This window comes from Neopsephotus bourkii, unplaced genomic scaffold, assembly GCF_033783945.1.
Source record: "Neopsephotus bourkii isolate Nb327-2 ecotype Australia unplaced genomic scaffold, CSIRO-AGI_Nbou_v1 NB_838, whole genome shotgun sequence".
NCBI lineage: Eukaryota > Metazoa > Chordata > Aves > Psittaciformes > Psittacidae > Neopsephotus > Neopsephotus bourkii.
In genome coordinates this window covers 1,868,064-1,885,254 of record NW_026901334.1, presented here as the reverse complement: position 1 = coordinate 1,885,254, position 17,191 = coordinate 1,868,064, and the positions used below count along the sequence as shown (strand labels likewise).

Sequence of the window (17,191 nt, the reverse complement as noted above, 5' to 3'; positions counted from 1 at the left end):
CCTACTCATCCGGAGCAGCCAGCAAGGAGAGAAAGCCCTCACATGGCAAAAGGCACCACGGAATCAGAGCTGAAGCATTAACGTGTTTGCATTAACCACAAGAAATCTGACTCTTTGCTATGCTCTTTGTGTTCAAACCCCAGCCTCTAGCCTCCCTCCACATATGGCTTTGAAGCATCACCTCCCCTATACTAGCGACTTCTGCAGATGCTGCAGAGCCATGGTGGGGCTCTCGTTGAGTCCTATCTACCCAACCCTGCATCCAAAGCAGGCCCCAGATGTGCTCAGAAGAGGAAGCTTAACAGGAATAGACCTCATTCCCAGTTCCCATGTTTGGCTGGTTGTCATGGAGATCGTTAGGAACCCCTATAGCTAATGAATCCCTGACAGTTCCAAGCCGCAAAGCCTTGGGGAGTTAATGGGTGGGATCCTTGCCATTACACATGCTCTTACACTGAGCCACGCTATTCCACTTGCGAGCAGCTTCCTCAAAATATCCCTGTAGACATTCTGAACTCTCCTAATGAGTGTCTAGGATGTAAGTGGAAGAACACTATATGGTTGCTGAGGACATCTGCCTTCACCCACGTGCTGCATGGAGTCCTGCTGGAAGGGCTGGGACATTAAAGTGCAGTGAAGCGCATTATGGTTCAGCCAAACCAGTACCTAAAACCTCACAGCTTCCCCATGTCCACCACTTGAGGACCACGGATGCTGCCCTGGCTTTGCCTACCCTACTTAACCCAAGTTCACCTTGCCAGAGCCTGTCCAAGCTCCTCCAAGAGGTGATAAAGAATGATGCACTGCTCTTTAGAGCCAGCCATGGCTATAATTTAGAGCAGAAATGCAGCTTGGAGTCATTAGAAAAGAATAATCAGTTGCAGACACTTTAAAATCACCACTCTGAGGCTATCAAACATTTATGGACAACACTTGGAAGGCACCTTCTCTACTGCTCAGTTTGCCCAGTGCTAAATGAAAACAAGGGCTATCTTTTGTAGGGAATGGTTCCCTGGGATATTCAGAGCCATTAGTTTGCATGGAAATGTTAAATCCAGGCTGATTCCTTTGAGGGAGACCTCAAGCTGAACACTTCCCTAAACAAGGGTGTTGTGTACCACCTGAATTGAAACAGCGCCTGAACCTGAACCATTTACAACTTTATTTCATATCCAATTCAAATTACTGCCTTGCTGGAAGGGGGAGGCATTGAAAATTAACATTCCTCCCCCTTTTAACTGGCTCCTCTTTTTCCCTTTGTGGAAACCAGTAGATTTTGACCAAGAACTTGTGAAAAGAAGCATTTTGTTGGACACCTTTCACAAGAGGAATGATTCCTCCACTTCTCTAACATTCCCAGCAGGGTGTCACCAACTAAACGAACGCTTGCAGTGGGAATTCAGATCCCAGGGTAAAGATGGCAAAGCAGGAACAATCCCTTGCTATTTAAAACACAGTCCTAGAGGCACAAACACGCCTGACCCAGCTGCGTAAGCAGAGTCCAGAGGTGAAGGGACTGAAGAGCTCTCTTCTGCACCCCCAACCCCATCCTGCAGCCTCCCATTTCCCCAGCACCGTTTGGCTGGAATCCCCTCCTGAGCCAGGCCATGGGCTGGGTGAATTCCTTCTTCACAACATAAATAAATAGAGCAGCGAGGAAGGAGAGATTTTTCTTTGCTAAAAATCCAATTCCTTCCCATAATAAACAACACCGCTGCTGAAGGCTTTCTCTTCAAGCAGTCAGGACAAACGTTGCCTGTAAGCAATCCCCAGGGAGCCACAGACCTCGCTGGGATGAGGTCACTACAACATATGCCCCAGGCTTTGGCAGGCTTCCACGCTGCTTTCTAAAAGCTCCAGCAGAGGAGAGCAAGGACGGGGAATATCCAGGCTGATATCTATTTTGGCTGGGTTAATGAATTATTTCCATCAGCACCAGGCTGGTCCCCCCAGGCCATGGCAGCACAGCCTGGCAGCTCCTCCTGTCTGCAACCTTCCGGACTTCTGGAGCAAGGCAAACAGCGCTGGGAAAGGGCAAGACGCGACCAAGGCAAGGCACTGACATGGGACACCCCTCTGCAAGCTTCTACCCAAAGAGATTCCCACACAAACTGGCTGCTTGTGATGGGGCCATTCCCTGGGGAGAACATGGAGAACCTGCTGGGAGAGCTGATAGCTTCCAAATTAAAAGCTTAATGGAGCAATCCATGTCCTGCTCATAGAGACACCACGAATGTATGGAGAAGAACAGCATCCAAAAGCCACCAACCAACTGAGGAGCCAACAGAAAGTCCTGTGCCTGTTTCTGTTGCACTAACTGTGACTGCAGAGCTTTTACATCGCTATAACAACGATCAAATGCTGATCCTAGGTCTCGGCACACAGCACAGCTCCAAGCATCTGCTCAGCCTCTCAGCCTGCCTCCTACGTGACAGCTTTGCTGGGAGGGGGAGCGGTGGCTGCATGGAGAACAGCACGAGGGTCTCCGTCAAGGGCTCCTTTCTCATGGAATACTTTCTCCACCTAGTCATTTCCTTACCTCATCCAAACACAGCCACATTCCTCACGTTTAACTGTTTGGACTTTTGCAGAGAAGAAAAAGCTGGCCGGGGCGGTTTCTAAGGCCAGACATTCCAAGAGCTGAAATAACATATTCGAAGGAAATAGTAAAGGGAGAACTTTTTTAAGTTTTCCTGTCCTATTTTTACAGTTTCCTGTCAAAGCCTTAGCCTGATGAAACCTGAGATAGAGCTCCCAGCACAGCCCTCCTCCGAGGGCTCTCCACTGCGAGCAGCATCCGAGGCACAAAGCACACACACTGCAACACGGGGCTGGCAGTCCCAGCAGTTAGAGAATCACAGAATCAACCAGGTTGGAAAAGCCCTTTAAGCCCATCCAGTCCAACCTGGACTGCTAAGTCCACCACTAACCCATGGCACTGAAGACCTCATCTAAACAGTGTGTGAACCCTTGCAGGGATGGTGCCTGCAGCCCTGCCCTGGGCAGCCTGTTCCAATGCCTGAGCACCCTCTGGGGCAGGAACTGTTCCTCAGCTCCATCTAAATTTGAGTTGTGAAAATGCCTGGGAGTGTTGGAGCACGCTGTGTGCTCCAGCCTGGAAGAGACCATGGGCTCGGAACACTGTTGAATCACTGCCTGGTCAGTTAGTGCAGAGATGGATGTGCAGGAGTGGAGGTGCTTGGGGTGGCAAAGGGGTTTGATAGCTCCAGACTCTTCCTCACGGGGCACATGGACCCTGCTTAGTTGGACAGGCCTGGAGCTGCTGTGCCACCATGAGCTGAATGCCTTCAGTAGATGTGGACCAAGCAATGCTTCTCCTGCCAGTCTGCATTCCTCCTCATCCATCTTCAGGGGCTTGCAGCAGAGTGGATGCAGAGCCTTGGGTTGGTGTCAGTGCACAGGAGCTGCAGCCGTTCATGGGTCTACCTCCAAATGTGCTCTGCTGAACCTCTACGATGTGATGCTCCACTGCACTCAGTCACCTGCAGAGTGCTGCTTCCAGACCTTGCAGAGCCTTCAGATTCATGCGAAATGTGAAAAGAAGCATTTCTCTTTGTGCCACTTTCCTTCCACAGGGATCAGCAGGTTCCACAGCATCAGGATACCCTTGCTCATGGACACTCCTCCCGCAGTGGGAATGCCACTGCATCCAAGAGTGATGGAGAGCCAGAAGATGAGGCAGCCGCTTTCCTGCCCAACCCAGAGCAGGCAATGAGGTCCAACCCATGGTGGTCCAGCCTCCTCAGCTCACTCAGCTACAGCTGATTCAAATACTCCCATGTTTCTCAGTGCAATGCAAGTAACTTGGTTTTGGAGAAGGTTGACTCGAGCATCTCATTGCAAAGACCCTCTTTGCTATTACTTGTACCTTTGCCAATTTTTACCTATTTAACCTTGAAACAGGTTTGTACCCAGGATAAGCAGTTTGGGGAAATTCCCATCAAAACATTGCTGTCATCTTTAAAGACAAGTCTTGGGAATGCTGTTCCCATGAAGGGATCTGGAGGCAATTCTGATTCCAGAGGCTGCTTCCCACTGTGCACAGCAAACTGGCCCCTGAGCCACATGCTGAGCACCAAGCCACAAACAAAGGTATCAAGAAGCTGCGCTTTGGGAGTGCTGCCCACATGGGCTGGGAAAAGTAGTAATTGTCTCATTAAAGATTGGACCATAAAGCCCATGGGCATGACGGAAAATTACATGTGCAGCATGTGCCTCCATCCACCAGCATTCCCAGCAGCCTCCGACTGGTTTTCTGCAGAGATCAGAGGGAAATGTGGTTTTACAGAACTACAATTATTTCATCAAGGAAACCTGTCTGCAGGAGGAAAACAGCAACTTAGAGCTGAGAAAAGGCTTGAATCCCACTCCTTGGGCAGTTTATGCCAGATCTTTCCGCATAGATGCAGGTGATGCAGAGCAGTAGATGCCAGAGCTCTTTGGACCACAGTTCTCAAAATGCTTTTTCTACCACAGAAATGGGAGCTTTTGCCTCAGCTTTGGAGGCAGGCTGAGGAGAAGGCGCTCCACCACATATCTATATCATATATTCTACATCCCAGCTACGTGCTCTGCTTTATGTCTTAACATCTGTACTAGCAGAGGACTAGGAAAGATCAGCTGAACACCCAGTTTCTAACAGGGATGAGAAATCTCTTTGTAAACACAAGCCTTTTATTACAAAGCTCATGTGGGGGGTGGGAGATGCCAACAGCATTCCTGCAGAAGAGATGTGATTGAAGGAATATCAAGATGAATCTGAAATTCATAGGATGAAGGGCTTGATGAGTGTCCAGCAAGTGCCCTGATGGCTTTGAGTGGGTATGGCAGAAAGGAGCCAGCAGAGCCAGTGCTGTCCCTACCTTTTCCCTATCCCAGAGAACTGAAATCCAAGGAATTAGTAGGAATTCACGGCTCCCTGGGACAGCCTTGCAACTCAGGGGATGCATGGGGAGAGTCAGGCAAAGGGCCCTCAAGGAGCCACATCTCAGTCCATGGTTTTGGGATCTCTCCGTTCCTCTGGGACTGTGTGTTGCTCTTCCTTCAGAAGAGCTGGATTTGGGCTCAGTTTCACACTGGACGTGGACCTCAGGCATCGCCTGTTCTATGGAAGAGAGATTTTTGACGTATCTTCATCTGCAATGCAAAGGCTGAGATTAAAATCCTCTCTGAGTTATCCCAGAGAGCACAGAATTCCCATGAACTATTTGTGGTCCCTTCCTTGCCAGCATGATGTATGCCTTTGTGTGCCTGGGCTCCGGGGGAGTTTCCAGCTGAAGGTATGCGATCCATAAAGCCTTCCCGATTACTTCACTAGGAGCAGCATTTTGGAGTTCAAGTCTGTGACCTGAGTTAAGAGAGGAGTGAGCAAAGGGACCACATTACTGCTGCCTGCTTCCTGCTATGGCTTTTGCATGCACCCAGAGGGCTCAGACACATCCTGTGGGGCTGTTTCCTTTCTTCTAAGCCTCCAAATTAGACTGAGTATTTTAAGGGGTGGGGGGAAAGAAATCATTATGAAGAGGAAACAGAAAAGCTGAGACAAAGCCACTCTTCAGTCTCCTCAGGAGGGGGGTTGGAGATGCTTCACAAGCAAGAATAATGGGGTATTCTGCAATATTCCCACCATCTGGAAATCCAAGTGGATTAAAATGCAGTTTATGCTCAGCCACTCATGAGCATCCATCTGTATGTTACAAGATGGTGTTTTGGATCGTGCATTCTGTTTATACATGGCAGGGGATGTCTGTCACTGGACAAGGTACGGCTGGAGGGAACAGCAGAGATCACTGGGGATCTGCCTTGCCTTTAGACAAAACTGGCTGCCAGAGTTAGACCTAACCAAGATTCATGTAAATTTTCACTTCAAACCAAGCCAGTCCTGGCCATGGGTTTGGAAAGGGAACAGCCCTGCAGTGAGGACTGTGGAGGAACAGGAGAGACTCACTGCCTTTTCCATGGATGCTGCACATCCAGGGTCTTCTGCAGCTCCCATCCTTGCTTTTGTTCATGTGTTTGGAGCTCTGTATTCAGTGATGGGGCTTTGTTTTCTTGTACCGGCCAATGAAGAGCCAGAACTCAGGCACTGGATGCCAGCTGGACACAACCCCTTCCAAGGCTCTCATGGGATATGGGACTTGGGAACAGCCATGCAAGGCTGCAGGAGCACAGCTGGCTTTCAGCTCAGTGTCTGTATTGAAGAGCATCACCCCAGGAGTCTGTTGGTTAACCTTGCACCATTAAGAGGAGAACATGCAGACACAGCCAGAGCCCTTTGAATCAAACCAGAGGAACCACAGGCAATCTCCACAAAGATCAAGGATGTTACTCTAAAAACCTCTTTTTCCAAAGGAAAAGATTTCCTTCCATGAGAAGCAGCAACTGGCATCCACAGTGAAGACCTCAGCACTTGGACAGGAAGAAAACCCAGTTCAACCTCATCCTTGGAACACAGGAGGAGCATCCCCACCTTCACCTGAGACAAACATTGTCCCTTTTCACAACCGTTTTCTTCCTGCTTGAAGGAGGGCGAGATCAGAGACACGACATCCAAACTTCTCCTTTTTCTGTGAAACCACTGAAAACAGAATGTGGCCTCTTTCCCCACAGATTCATGTTTTCTGTACTGCAGCTTTTTCCTCCCACACTGATGTAATGGGAGTTCATGTTACCAAAGGCTGCTGGGGTTATACAATATATTCTCTAGTTCTTCATCTCTGAAGATGTCAAGTACAGAGAGGAAATGATGCTAAGATTCTCTGAGTACCCAGCTATTAAGGTATTTACCTCTGAAGTGGAGTATTTCCTGAATGAAGTGTGAAGTTGGTTAGATTGCTTCTATTACAAAGCAGCCTCTTACTGGAGCCCTGAACTGTTGAACATGAGGCTTGTTGACTGCATGGCAGCAGGAGCTGTTGCTTAACCTCCAGGAATGTAGTTTATTACAGTTTCAAAGGAAAACTATCTCCTTTTAGGGTTATAGCAAAATAAAGGAAAATTAAAACCCTAAATTAATCTGCAATCAGATTGATTTGTGGGCTTTGAATCCCTTCTTCTCATCAACACAGATGACTGGCACATTCTCCAGTGCTTGCCACTGCAGACAGCTCCATAGTCCATATGTCTGTGGCAGAACAGATCACTCCTCTGTGCACACTCATCCTGAAGTCAGTGCCGCACATTACCCAGCAGCGATCCAGAGCAATTGCCCCAATTCAGTAAGAGAGATGGATCCTACGACACGTCCTCTCCTCTACAGGCTGAGTGTGGTCTGATCTGCCACCGCAGCTCGCTCCTATCAGTAGACATCTCACAGCAAAGTATTAAGGGGAATGACTGTACATACCACATTATCCCTGCAAGAAATTCCCAGCTTAAGCTACCTGTAGAGAGGGCCTTGGGTGAAATGGTCTAGGGTGAGGAGTCCCTGCCCATGGCAAGGGAGGTGGAACTGGATGAGCTTTAAGGTTACTTCCAACCCAAAACCATTCCATGATTCACAAAAGCTCTCTGCCCACCGAGATGCAGGCAGGAATCCAAGGAATTTCCAGAGTACTCAACCACGCTCCCAGCCACGCATGGATGATGTGGTGATGCGCCCATAGCATAACTGTTCTTCCTCCATATGAAGCCATTGGCTTTCAAGCTCTGCTTTGAATTAATCTTTCTTGGGGAAAAATCTGTTAGGAGCGAGACTCAGAGCTATAGATGGAGCTATAGATGATCCATGTTCCCTCCAAGCCTGCCACTTGAGTCTCCTGTTACTGGAGACTCCCAAGGATGCTTGTAACCATGTCAAATACCAGGCTGCTTCAAATGGAGAAACTGAACAGAAAGCCAACAGCAGTCCTGTCTCCAGTGAGTCTGGGACTTCATCGTAACAGGCCTGGAGATGGAGCGGGACTGAGTTTGCTCCTTGGAAGGGTTAAGTCCTTCGCTGTCCCACATGGGGCAGTCACAACCACCTCACCTGGCTGCCAACTCCCCAGCTGCCCAGCCAGGAGCCTCTTAGAGAAGTGTAACTTTTAACATCTCTTAGCAAAGCAAGCGCGCTGTTTGTCTTGGCAGGGAAGAGCCGTGTATACACAGCTGGAGAGCTTGTTTTGTCTCTTTGTACAAGTCTGGACTAACCCAAATCTCTAAAGGCTTTGTAAAAATGCTCTCTTTATGTAAAGCTTTTTATACATTACAAGATGTCTCCAAAGTCTGGCCCTGCTCAGACCCCTTCTTCCCCTGCCTCTTCCACTCTCGCTGCTAACCCCTCCACTACCACGCATGCAAAGTCGGGACAGTTGGGATCTTTCAGTCCCTCCTGGCATGGCTGCATCCAGAGGTTTCCTTCAGAAATTCCCAGCTTTCTTTTCAAACCCAGCCAATGTCTGCGTGGATTTACAAACCTCAATGCTTCAGATCCCCGGGAGCAAGGCAGAAAGAAAGCGGCTCTACAGACACAGGGCTGGAGCGTGGGTTCAGGGGATGGAACCTTGCAAGGCAGAGCCTTGGAAAGAGAAAGGCTGCTATCATAATACCCTTCTGTAACTAAAGCAGCACATATCTGCACGTGCACGTGTGTGTGTGCTAGAAAAAGACAAGGAGAGGGCTTAACAAATATAGACCTGCAGTGCTCAACCGGTATCTGTGTTTGCATGAGAGCACAAAGACAGAGGCTGGAACAATGAAAGGTTACTTCAGTAAATGTGTGTGGAGGCTTTTAAAGAGCTTTCCCTTCCCTGCAGCCAATAAATGTGAGGCTCAAACCACAGCAGAGGCCTTTTATGGGGCACCTGCACCGTTAGGTTCAGTAGATACTTCTGCAACCCAAGGAACACTGCACAGCTCCGTTGAGCTCTGCCTATTTCTGCTGGCTGCGATTCAAACAGGGCTGACTGATGCTTGGGCTACCAGAAACCAACTGTTATTCCTATCTCACCCCCTAAATCATGTTGCCAAGAATCCCCAGCTTGGAAAAAAAAACCATTAAAGGCAGGAACAGCCCTATCCTTGGACACGAAGTTAAACAGAATTCGCCCAATCTCGGGAAAGCGAGAGGCTAGAGCAAACAGAGCATTTCCAGCGTGCTTTGATCTTAATTCTGGGAGTCTGCACCTTGGCTTCGTGTTTCAGTTTCATTTCTGCTCTGTGCCACTCTGCCCCTTGCCAACAATCATATCAGCACAGCGGCGTGAGATGGCCATCTAAGCCAACAGGAAAGGGAGAAATTGCACGGCTCAGCCAAACCCTCAGTCATACCCGCACCGCCCAAGCGTAAACCTGATCTACTCAAGCACACATGGGCTGGATGAGCTACAGCAAAGCCACATGTCACTAAAAGCCATATTCTTAGCTGGTAAAAACTGTGTTTCTCAGTGGAGCTGTTTCATAGTGGAGGAGCAGCTGGCATCGAACCGCATGAGGTTTATAATAAACCAGAGTTGGCTTAGGGCTCCCTTCAAAACAGTTTTACTAAAATAAGGTTCTGTCATGGAAAAACTTCACTTCTGGCCATAATTCTCCATGTTTTTCAAGTAAATATAGCACTAAACCATAAAAACCATTTTGCAAAGGGTAGAACGGAATGCAGCCCTAAGGAGAAGGACTTGGTGGTGTTGGTCAATGGGAAGATCCCCATAACCCAGCTTCAATGTGCGCTTGAGCCCAGAACCCCTCCGTGTGCTGGGTTGCACCCCCCCTGCAGCCCTGATCCAGCTCTGGGGCAGCAGCACAAGAGGGACCTGGAGCTGTTTCTTTCCCCTTCTCTCTTAGTTTTGAGGAAGGGACTGATGGTGCCACCTTCCCTCCACAAGGATGCTGCAGTAAGAGGCTTCCTGGCATTTTTAAGCCACTCCCAGGTTATCAAGATAGGAAAGAGGGAAATGCCCAAGAGAAAAATACCCTTTTTATACCCACCATGGGGGTTTATTGATGTTTAGAAGTAGCTACAAGGGCCACATGTGGAGAGGAGGATCCAGAGACACATAACCAGGGATCTCAGGGAGTGCTTTGGGCATGAGGTTGTCACTAGAGGCTGTGCAATCAGGCAAACGAATAGAGCAGAAATTCACATCAAATTGAGGATCTTTAATACTTAAATCTCCAACCCCCCATCCTTTGCCCTGTCAGTGATAGCATCATGAAAACGTGTTCCTTACCTCTCTCACACTGGGGACCGGTGAATCCATAGACACAAGCACAACGGTTCGGCCCAATGCATCGACCTCCATTCTGACAGCCGTTTTCACAGACAGCTGTGTTGAAATGGAAAGAGAAATCAGGGATTCTTGGTCTTAGTGAGACCCCAGTGTGAGATGTGTGGTGCTGGCAGCACTTGGAATATCGCCTGCTTTGTGTTGCTCACCCATCAAGAGGCTCCTCTATGCAGGGAACATACAGAGAGAAGCCTGATCTTTTTCTTCCCTGGAAGATTACTTCCTGTTTCTGAATGAACCCATTTATAAAAAGGCTATAAAGTCTCATTTCACTCGAGAGGATTTCCTGTGCACTGGAATCTCAGTTCATTCGGGTCAGCATTGGGATTTAGATGTCAAGGTCAAGATGAACTGATACGAATGAGAAACTGCATTAAAGGCAAATGTTTCAAGGGTGACAGCAGTGAATTGTGAGGAGAGGGGGCTTGTCAATCCCACAGACCCAAAGCAAAGAGGAATGAGTCTGATCTGCACACAGTGTTCACTGACTTCAAATTAGACCTGCTACCCTTAGCTGAGAAACTGCAGTTAACTGAAGGCAAAGGAGGAGGTTGCTGATTAGGTCCTGGGCTGGAGCTAAGCTCATTGAGCAGGATGTAGGAACACTCCTGCACATGCCACGAGCAACTGATGGCTGTGACAGATGCCGTTGACCTATTGAAATCTCAGAAGCTGTAATGACTAATGAGAGGAAGAGCATTATGACACCTCCTAAAGCTCCTACAGAGAGCTTCACTACTCAGTTGCCCAACACCACCATTAGCACATTGTAGAGGAGTAGAATAGACCCTCATGAAGGTTGAGGTCCACAGCACCTCAGTGCAGCCCTCCCTGGTCTAGAGCCAAGCTCTGAGCTGCACAGGCCAGGTACTGCTGCATTTCCAAGCCTTCCAAGACTACACTCATCTTAGAGCCGAGGAAGACGAAATCTGCTCGCTGGGATGCTGCCAATGGGACTCTCCATTGTTCCCCACCCTGTCAGTGATGTCTTGCCAATATCTGAACCATTATGAAAACTCTACTGAGGATATTCTAGGTGGAGCTGGTAGCAGCACATAATTAAGGTTGCCTAGCACGTTCCATTCTAAGCCCAGGGTTGCTGTTACTTATAATTTTCCCAAGCTTGAGCTGTTCGGAATGAGATTTTCCATATGGTGTGTCTGCTTGGAGTGGAACTGTTTGGAAAGCTGCAGCAAAAAAGGAAATCAGTCATAGCTGAGGAGAAGTTTAGGGGGAAACATGGTGTTTTGCCCAGCTTTTACTTCTAGACCTTACTGGGAATCTTAGCGATTCTCACAGGGAGGCAGGGATTTGAAATTTCCCTGGAAAACTCCATTTGCTCAGAGGCTCCTTCAGAACTATTGTGCACACTTGCTTACTAGACACTTACTGAGGATGGTACCCGAGTTGTTTGGGTGCTACTTCTACAATGTGCATGAGCAGTGATTTAAAATGGCCAAATATAGGAAACTGGGGGGAATTCAATCTCTCCCTGTGAAAGGCAGAAGTGATTTGACAAAGCAGAGAACCAAGTCATAAAACACTGCAAAATGTCTTTCAATTACAGTATGGAGGTTCCTCTATAAAAAATCGGTGCTGTCAAATAACAACTAAAATTCAACTTCCCAAACACAATCAAGAGCAACTTCTAATCAGAAAGCACTGGTTAGTTTGTGGTTTTGTTGTTCTTCTAATTGAAAGCGTTGAGAATATGCTGTTTATCTAAAACAATTTACAGAGAAATCATATCTAATGTACATATATATTTGTTACATTTATTTACATATATATCTATGCTTATATATATTTACAGCTAAATTACATCCAGTATGTCTATATCTGTATCTATATCCCCTAAGGAGAGGGGGCTGAGATTCCAATGGAGAGGAGGATACAGTGCTGCCATCAAAGAGCACATCAGTGTGTGCAAGGTGACCTCTCTAGTCATGAAGCTGCATGGATCCAGCCTTGCCCTCCCTCACCAGCAGGACCTGCAGGTACTTACGTTGTCCACAGTAGGTTCCAGTGTAGCCCTTCTGGCACAGGCAGGACTCCTCATTGCAGCTCCCACCATTCATGCACCTCACATTGCAGGTTTGGACTATGGGGAAGAGAAGGGAAATATCACACAACGATGCAACAGCTTGTGATGGGAGGTGAGCACCTCACATGTAGGGATGCTCAAAGCTTTCTGGTCTCAGTGCAGAACCTAAGGGTGATGGTAAGTGGCCAGTTCCTTCAAGTTAAGCAGAGAGACTGTTGACCTCCCATGGTAGGATATGAGCCCATAGTGTGGGTAAAGGCTTACACTTCCACTGAGGTACAATTACAAAAGTAAATAGAGAGCCTGTTCTTTATTACCTAAGTGTAAGATGTTTGATTCTTCCTATACCTGATATTGTTCAGACAGGGAAACCCATGAGCACTATGGGCAGTGGGAAAAGAGGAGCAATTCGGGGATGTACTTCAAGTTCATCCCAGACGGTATAAGGTATATATAAGGCTATATAAAGCATATATAAGGATAAGGTATCGTTGTCTTCTTACAGCAAACAGCTTTTAGAGTCATACAAACAGAGCTCATTCCACAGAAACTCATCATTGTGCTTTGCTAAGGAATCTACCCCAGTTAAACAACTGCAGCTTTGCCCTTTCTACAGGACACCGGAGCTCGTGTAACTGTGAGTAAGGGCACAGTTCCTGGTACCTCCCTTTCTTTCATAACTCTGCCATTCTAAACAAGCTTTTCTTTCAGGATACCACACTTTTCAAGTATTTTCATACCCTTTTTATTATCCTTTTGGATCATTGCCCCATTTTAGAAACACACTTTTCACATTCTGGGCTGTCTAACCTTTAAAATGCCATTGTATTAAAAGACCTATGAGATGTTTGGGGGAATAGGATTTCTTTGGTGGAGGAAAAGCATCAATTTTATGATACTTCTCTTCTTTTTATGTGGCCTATTACTATTACTATGGTGCAATTCATTTAATACAAGGGGTTTTTAAGACATCTGAAAAGAAAAGCACGTATCATCTATTCTTCTTGCTGTGTTAGAGTTCAGCTTTCACACTGGATTATGCCACACTCAAATGTGACTAATGCACTGTAGGAAAACAATAGCAATAAATAAACTGGGAAGTTTTATACTGATGTAGACACAAAGCCAGTATTGGCTTAACCCTTTCATCACTATTCAATGTTTAAGTAATGCGGTATTTAAGCAGAAGAGCCCCAGAATGGGGCTTAACTGCTAAACACTGAGTTACAAATACAGGTCAAAGAGCTTTCCATCTTCCCTGAATGGCCTGGAACAATGCATTCATCCTTTGTCAGATGTGACAACTCGAACTGCAAGCCCTGAGGTTACAGCAAGTTATGTGAAAAGTGGTTTTCAGCATGAACCACCTCGTGTCTGCCAGGGATAGAAGGGGCCCTGATTTGGCAGCTCGAAGGAGAGTGGATGGTAGCTATGGCTTGTGTCTTCTCTGTTCCAAGCAGGGAAGAGCTGGGGCCAGTGCAGGTGAAACATCTGTCCAAAAGGCAGTAGGACAAGTATCCAATAGGGATAATATATGGTTGATGCCTTGTTCATAGGAAGCCTGAAAGGAAGGAGGAGTGGAATGGGAAGTCTCAGAGCTTTGCGTTCAGGATGCTCAGCACATGTGCCGTACATTTAATCCATGCATTGCTGGTGTGGTTTGAATTAGTCATGATGTCTACTACTCTTCCTATTGCTCTATGGCCAGAGATCAGGCCAAATTTAGATGAAAGCTTAATGATTAAGGAAACTAAGCTGGAGGCTTCAAAGCATTGCTGGATCATCAGACATGAGCCCAGTCTCCCTGGAAAAGGCAGTTTCCAGCACACGCTTCCCCTGCACTGCTCCCTACAATTCATCAGCCCTGGGAAAGCAATTGCACAGAGCAAACCTGGGAGGGCTGCCCAGAGATGGAGGTAGCTCAGAACTGTCAGAGCTGTCCATCTGTCAGGAACCAGCATCCTGAGCCTCATTCCATGCACGCAGCACGAGGAAAGGCTTAGTGGAGTTGAGACCTTTTCGGGCTTCAGGGGCTGACACAGGAAGAACCCTGATGCTCATCCAGAAACTTTCCCACTAAGTGGCAAAGACTCCTCCTGGACCTGCACAAAGCAGGTCCCTTTCTTGTGCCATGATCCCCAAAGCCCTGAGGTCCCGTCACCATCTCACTTATCCCCAAGGCTGGCACTGTTAGAACCCCCTGCAGGAGAGCATCTTCCAACTGAGAATTTAAAGGCCTGTTCTGCATTGTCAGGGTTTGCCAGGGTAGCAGAAACCGAAGTCCTAGGAATAAAGGGAATGATGGCTCACCCTGGTTAACTTTTCCCAGGGCTGGGTTGGATCAGTTCTACAACTGATTTTAAAGGACCGGTGGCTGCCACCATCAGCACCAGTCTCCAGGCAGGTTTTCTTCCTGCTTACCAACTACTGCCATCTGAGCAGTCACTTGTGAATGACTCCTGAAACACCCTTACTCCCCAGAGCAGGAAACCAAGCCTTCTGTTACAACAGAGAGAGGCAGAGTGGCTTTTATTGCCTCTGGAATGCACCGTTTGTCTGCTTTACCTCCCTGAAGCATTCATGATAAATACAGATCCAAGCATCCCCACAATGAACGCCAGATTTGATGAAGCCCCTGCAGAGGATCCTACCCCCACCTCGAGCACATGCTGCAATCCAGCCCAGGCCCAGGGGAATGCCAGGGCTGTGCCCAAATGTATATACTGCTCACAGCATTCCTTGCATTCCTGCGTGATTGCTAACATATGGACCCTGACTCCAGAAACCCGTGTGGCTTCAGCACCTTCCTCCCGGCAAAGACACGGGGAAGGTCTGCAGGAGCAGCACACGCACATGGGGTCTGGTGCTGAGCGCTTGCTGGGGACATCTGCAGGGCTGGAGCACAACGTGGCACTTGGGAAGCAGCTTCTGGGAATTTCCTTCTTGGAGTCACATGAGGAATGTGGGGCTGGGGGGGTCTGGCCTTCAATCAGAGCCTGCGAGTCACTTTGGTAACAAGAGCTTGCCCACAGAGGGGCAATAACGGGAACTACATCTGGGGGGTGTCTCTAGAAACAGCCATCTGAGACCTCAGAAGGCTCTGAAATCCTCTGCATTCCCACCTTTTACACAGGGCCCAGGCAAAACCCCTTCTTAAACCAATTCTGTGCCACAGCTCCGTTTCTTTGCTTGCAGGATCTTACTCTGTGGCTGGTGGTGTTTGAGTTGTGGCACCATGTATGTGTGAAGTGCTTCTGTAGTCAAGTGAAAACGGTCACACAGGGTTTGGTCACCCCCATTTGGGGATGTGGAGGGGCACCCCCATCCACACACTGCTGTCACTTTAGGAACAGCTGAAGCCCTTTTGGGCTGCCTGTAACCTGCATTGACCCAGGTGCTGGCTCATAGGAGCTTGGGTGGAAGGGCTTGCACATCGGGCTGGCTATGGCTTTGTCTCTCTAAGCCTAAACCCCCCAAAGGAAGGTGATCCCCCCCCCCCAGCTCTGGTTACACTCCCCAGCACTGCACCACCCTCCAAGAAAATCATCTTCATGCCTGAAGATCCCAAGCTTGAACATCTCAAGCAGCAGCTTGTGGCCATCACCCTCCGTTACATATCATTGACTCATATCCAGCCTGGGCTCTACATAATTCCCAGGTCCTTTCAGCAATACAATGGAAAAGGGGCCCAAAGGAGCAGTAATTCCCTTCCAGAAAGTACACAAGATCATTAGCCATCAGGATTTAGCCTCAAGCAAGAGTGTTTTCCGTGCAGAACCATGCACTGCAGGGTAACAGTGGTTGCAAGCAGGGTCTGGTATTGAATGGGCAGGGATTACCAGAGGGATATGGGAATTGCTGGCTGGATATGTGCCTGTCACTCTGAGTTACTCAGAGACCTAAGCCAGTCCTCTTCCCAGGTCCAAGCTGGGAGAAGAAAGCAGAAAAAGGGGCAATGCAGTTTCTGCATTCCCAGCTCTGCCAGTGGGGAACCTCCTTAAGTCACAGCAGTTGGTTAAAACCCCGGGCAGCTCTCCCTGACATCCAAATCCCAGCCCAGGAAAAGCTGCATTGTTTTTCCACTGGGAAAAATAGAATATTTATTGGCTTCCCAAAAGCAGTGACAGATTCCATCCCACTGGAAAGAACAGCCAGGGATGGATGCATGGACTCCATGGCAGCAGCGTCGCCCTTTGCTGCGGAGATGCAGTTTCTGAGCTGCATCCTGCAGGATCCCTCATACAGGAATTGCAAGCAGTTTACCCCAGGTATCGGGGCAGTGAGGACCCTTAGTAAAAGGCCACAAAGAAATGAGACTTTCTGACCACTCCCCAGTTCAGATTAGAACCTGGCTGCCAAAACACAAACCATTTCAGGGATGCACAGACATTTCCTTTCATTGGGATGGGGACATTAAGAGAGCACAGAACGGCTCCAGAGGGAGGAGCAGCACCAGCAATATTCTTACCTCCAGCTGAGCCGCAGTTGGGAGAAAGCTGTCCATTGGAGCACGTACACATGTTTGGCCGTGAACAAAAGCCATCACCACAAGAATTCCTGCAAATGGCTGGAGGAAGAGAAGGACACAGCGATGAGCACAGAGGGACTTGCTCACAGGCATGGCTTCAGCTGCTAAAGGGCTGTGGATTCACCTCTTGTAAGAATAAGAACCTGGGCAAGAAGCTGGGGCACCTCGCAAGGACTCAGGGCAGAGCAGCAGTGGGAAGGACCCACTTGTTCACAGGGAGTTCTTGGAGACACCTTCCTTTTACCATAGGCAGTGGTTGGTCCTGCTGCCACACTGCTTTTAGAGCCAGCAGAGGACAGGGAAGACATAGTTCACCTTTATATTTGTTATATTATAACATATATTTGCTATTATAATATATGTTATGATATACCAAATCAATTTGTTTTGCCT

At 48.1% G+C, this 17,191-nt stretch overlaps 1 protein-coding gene across 1 annotated transcript in view; it reads right to left on the bottom strand.

Annotated features, from left to right (window-relative positions):
* Nucleotides 1–17,191, bottom strand: part of LOC133213610 (fibrillin-2-like) — a 93,398-nt gene that overhangs the window by 57,159 nt on the left and 19,048 nt on the right. Inside the window, exons 4-6 of the mRNA XM_061355944.1 lie at nt 16,739–16,837; nt 12,232–12,327; nt 10,170–10,265 (exon numbers count right to left, since the gene is read on the bottom strand). Of these exons, the coding sequence (XP_061211928.1) occupies nt 10,170–10,265; nt 12,232–12,327; nt 16,739–16,837 (291 nt within the window). The remainder of the gene's footprint in view (nt 1–10,169; nt 10,266–12,231; nt 12,328–16,738; nt 16,838–17,191) is intronic.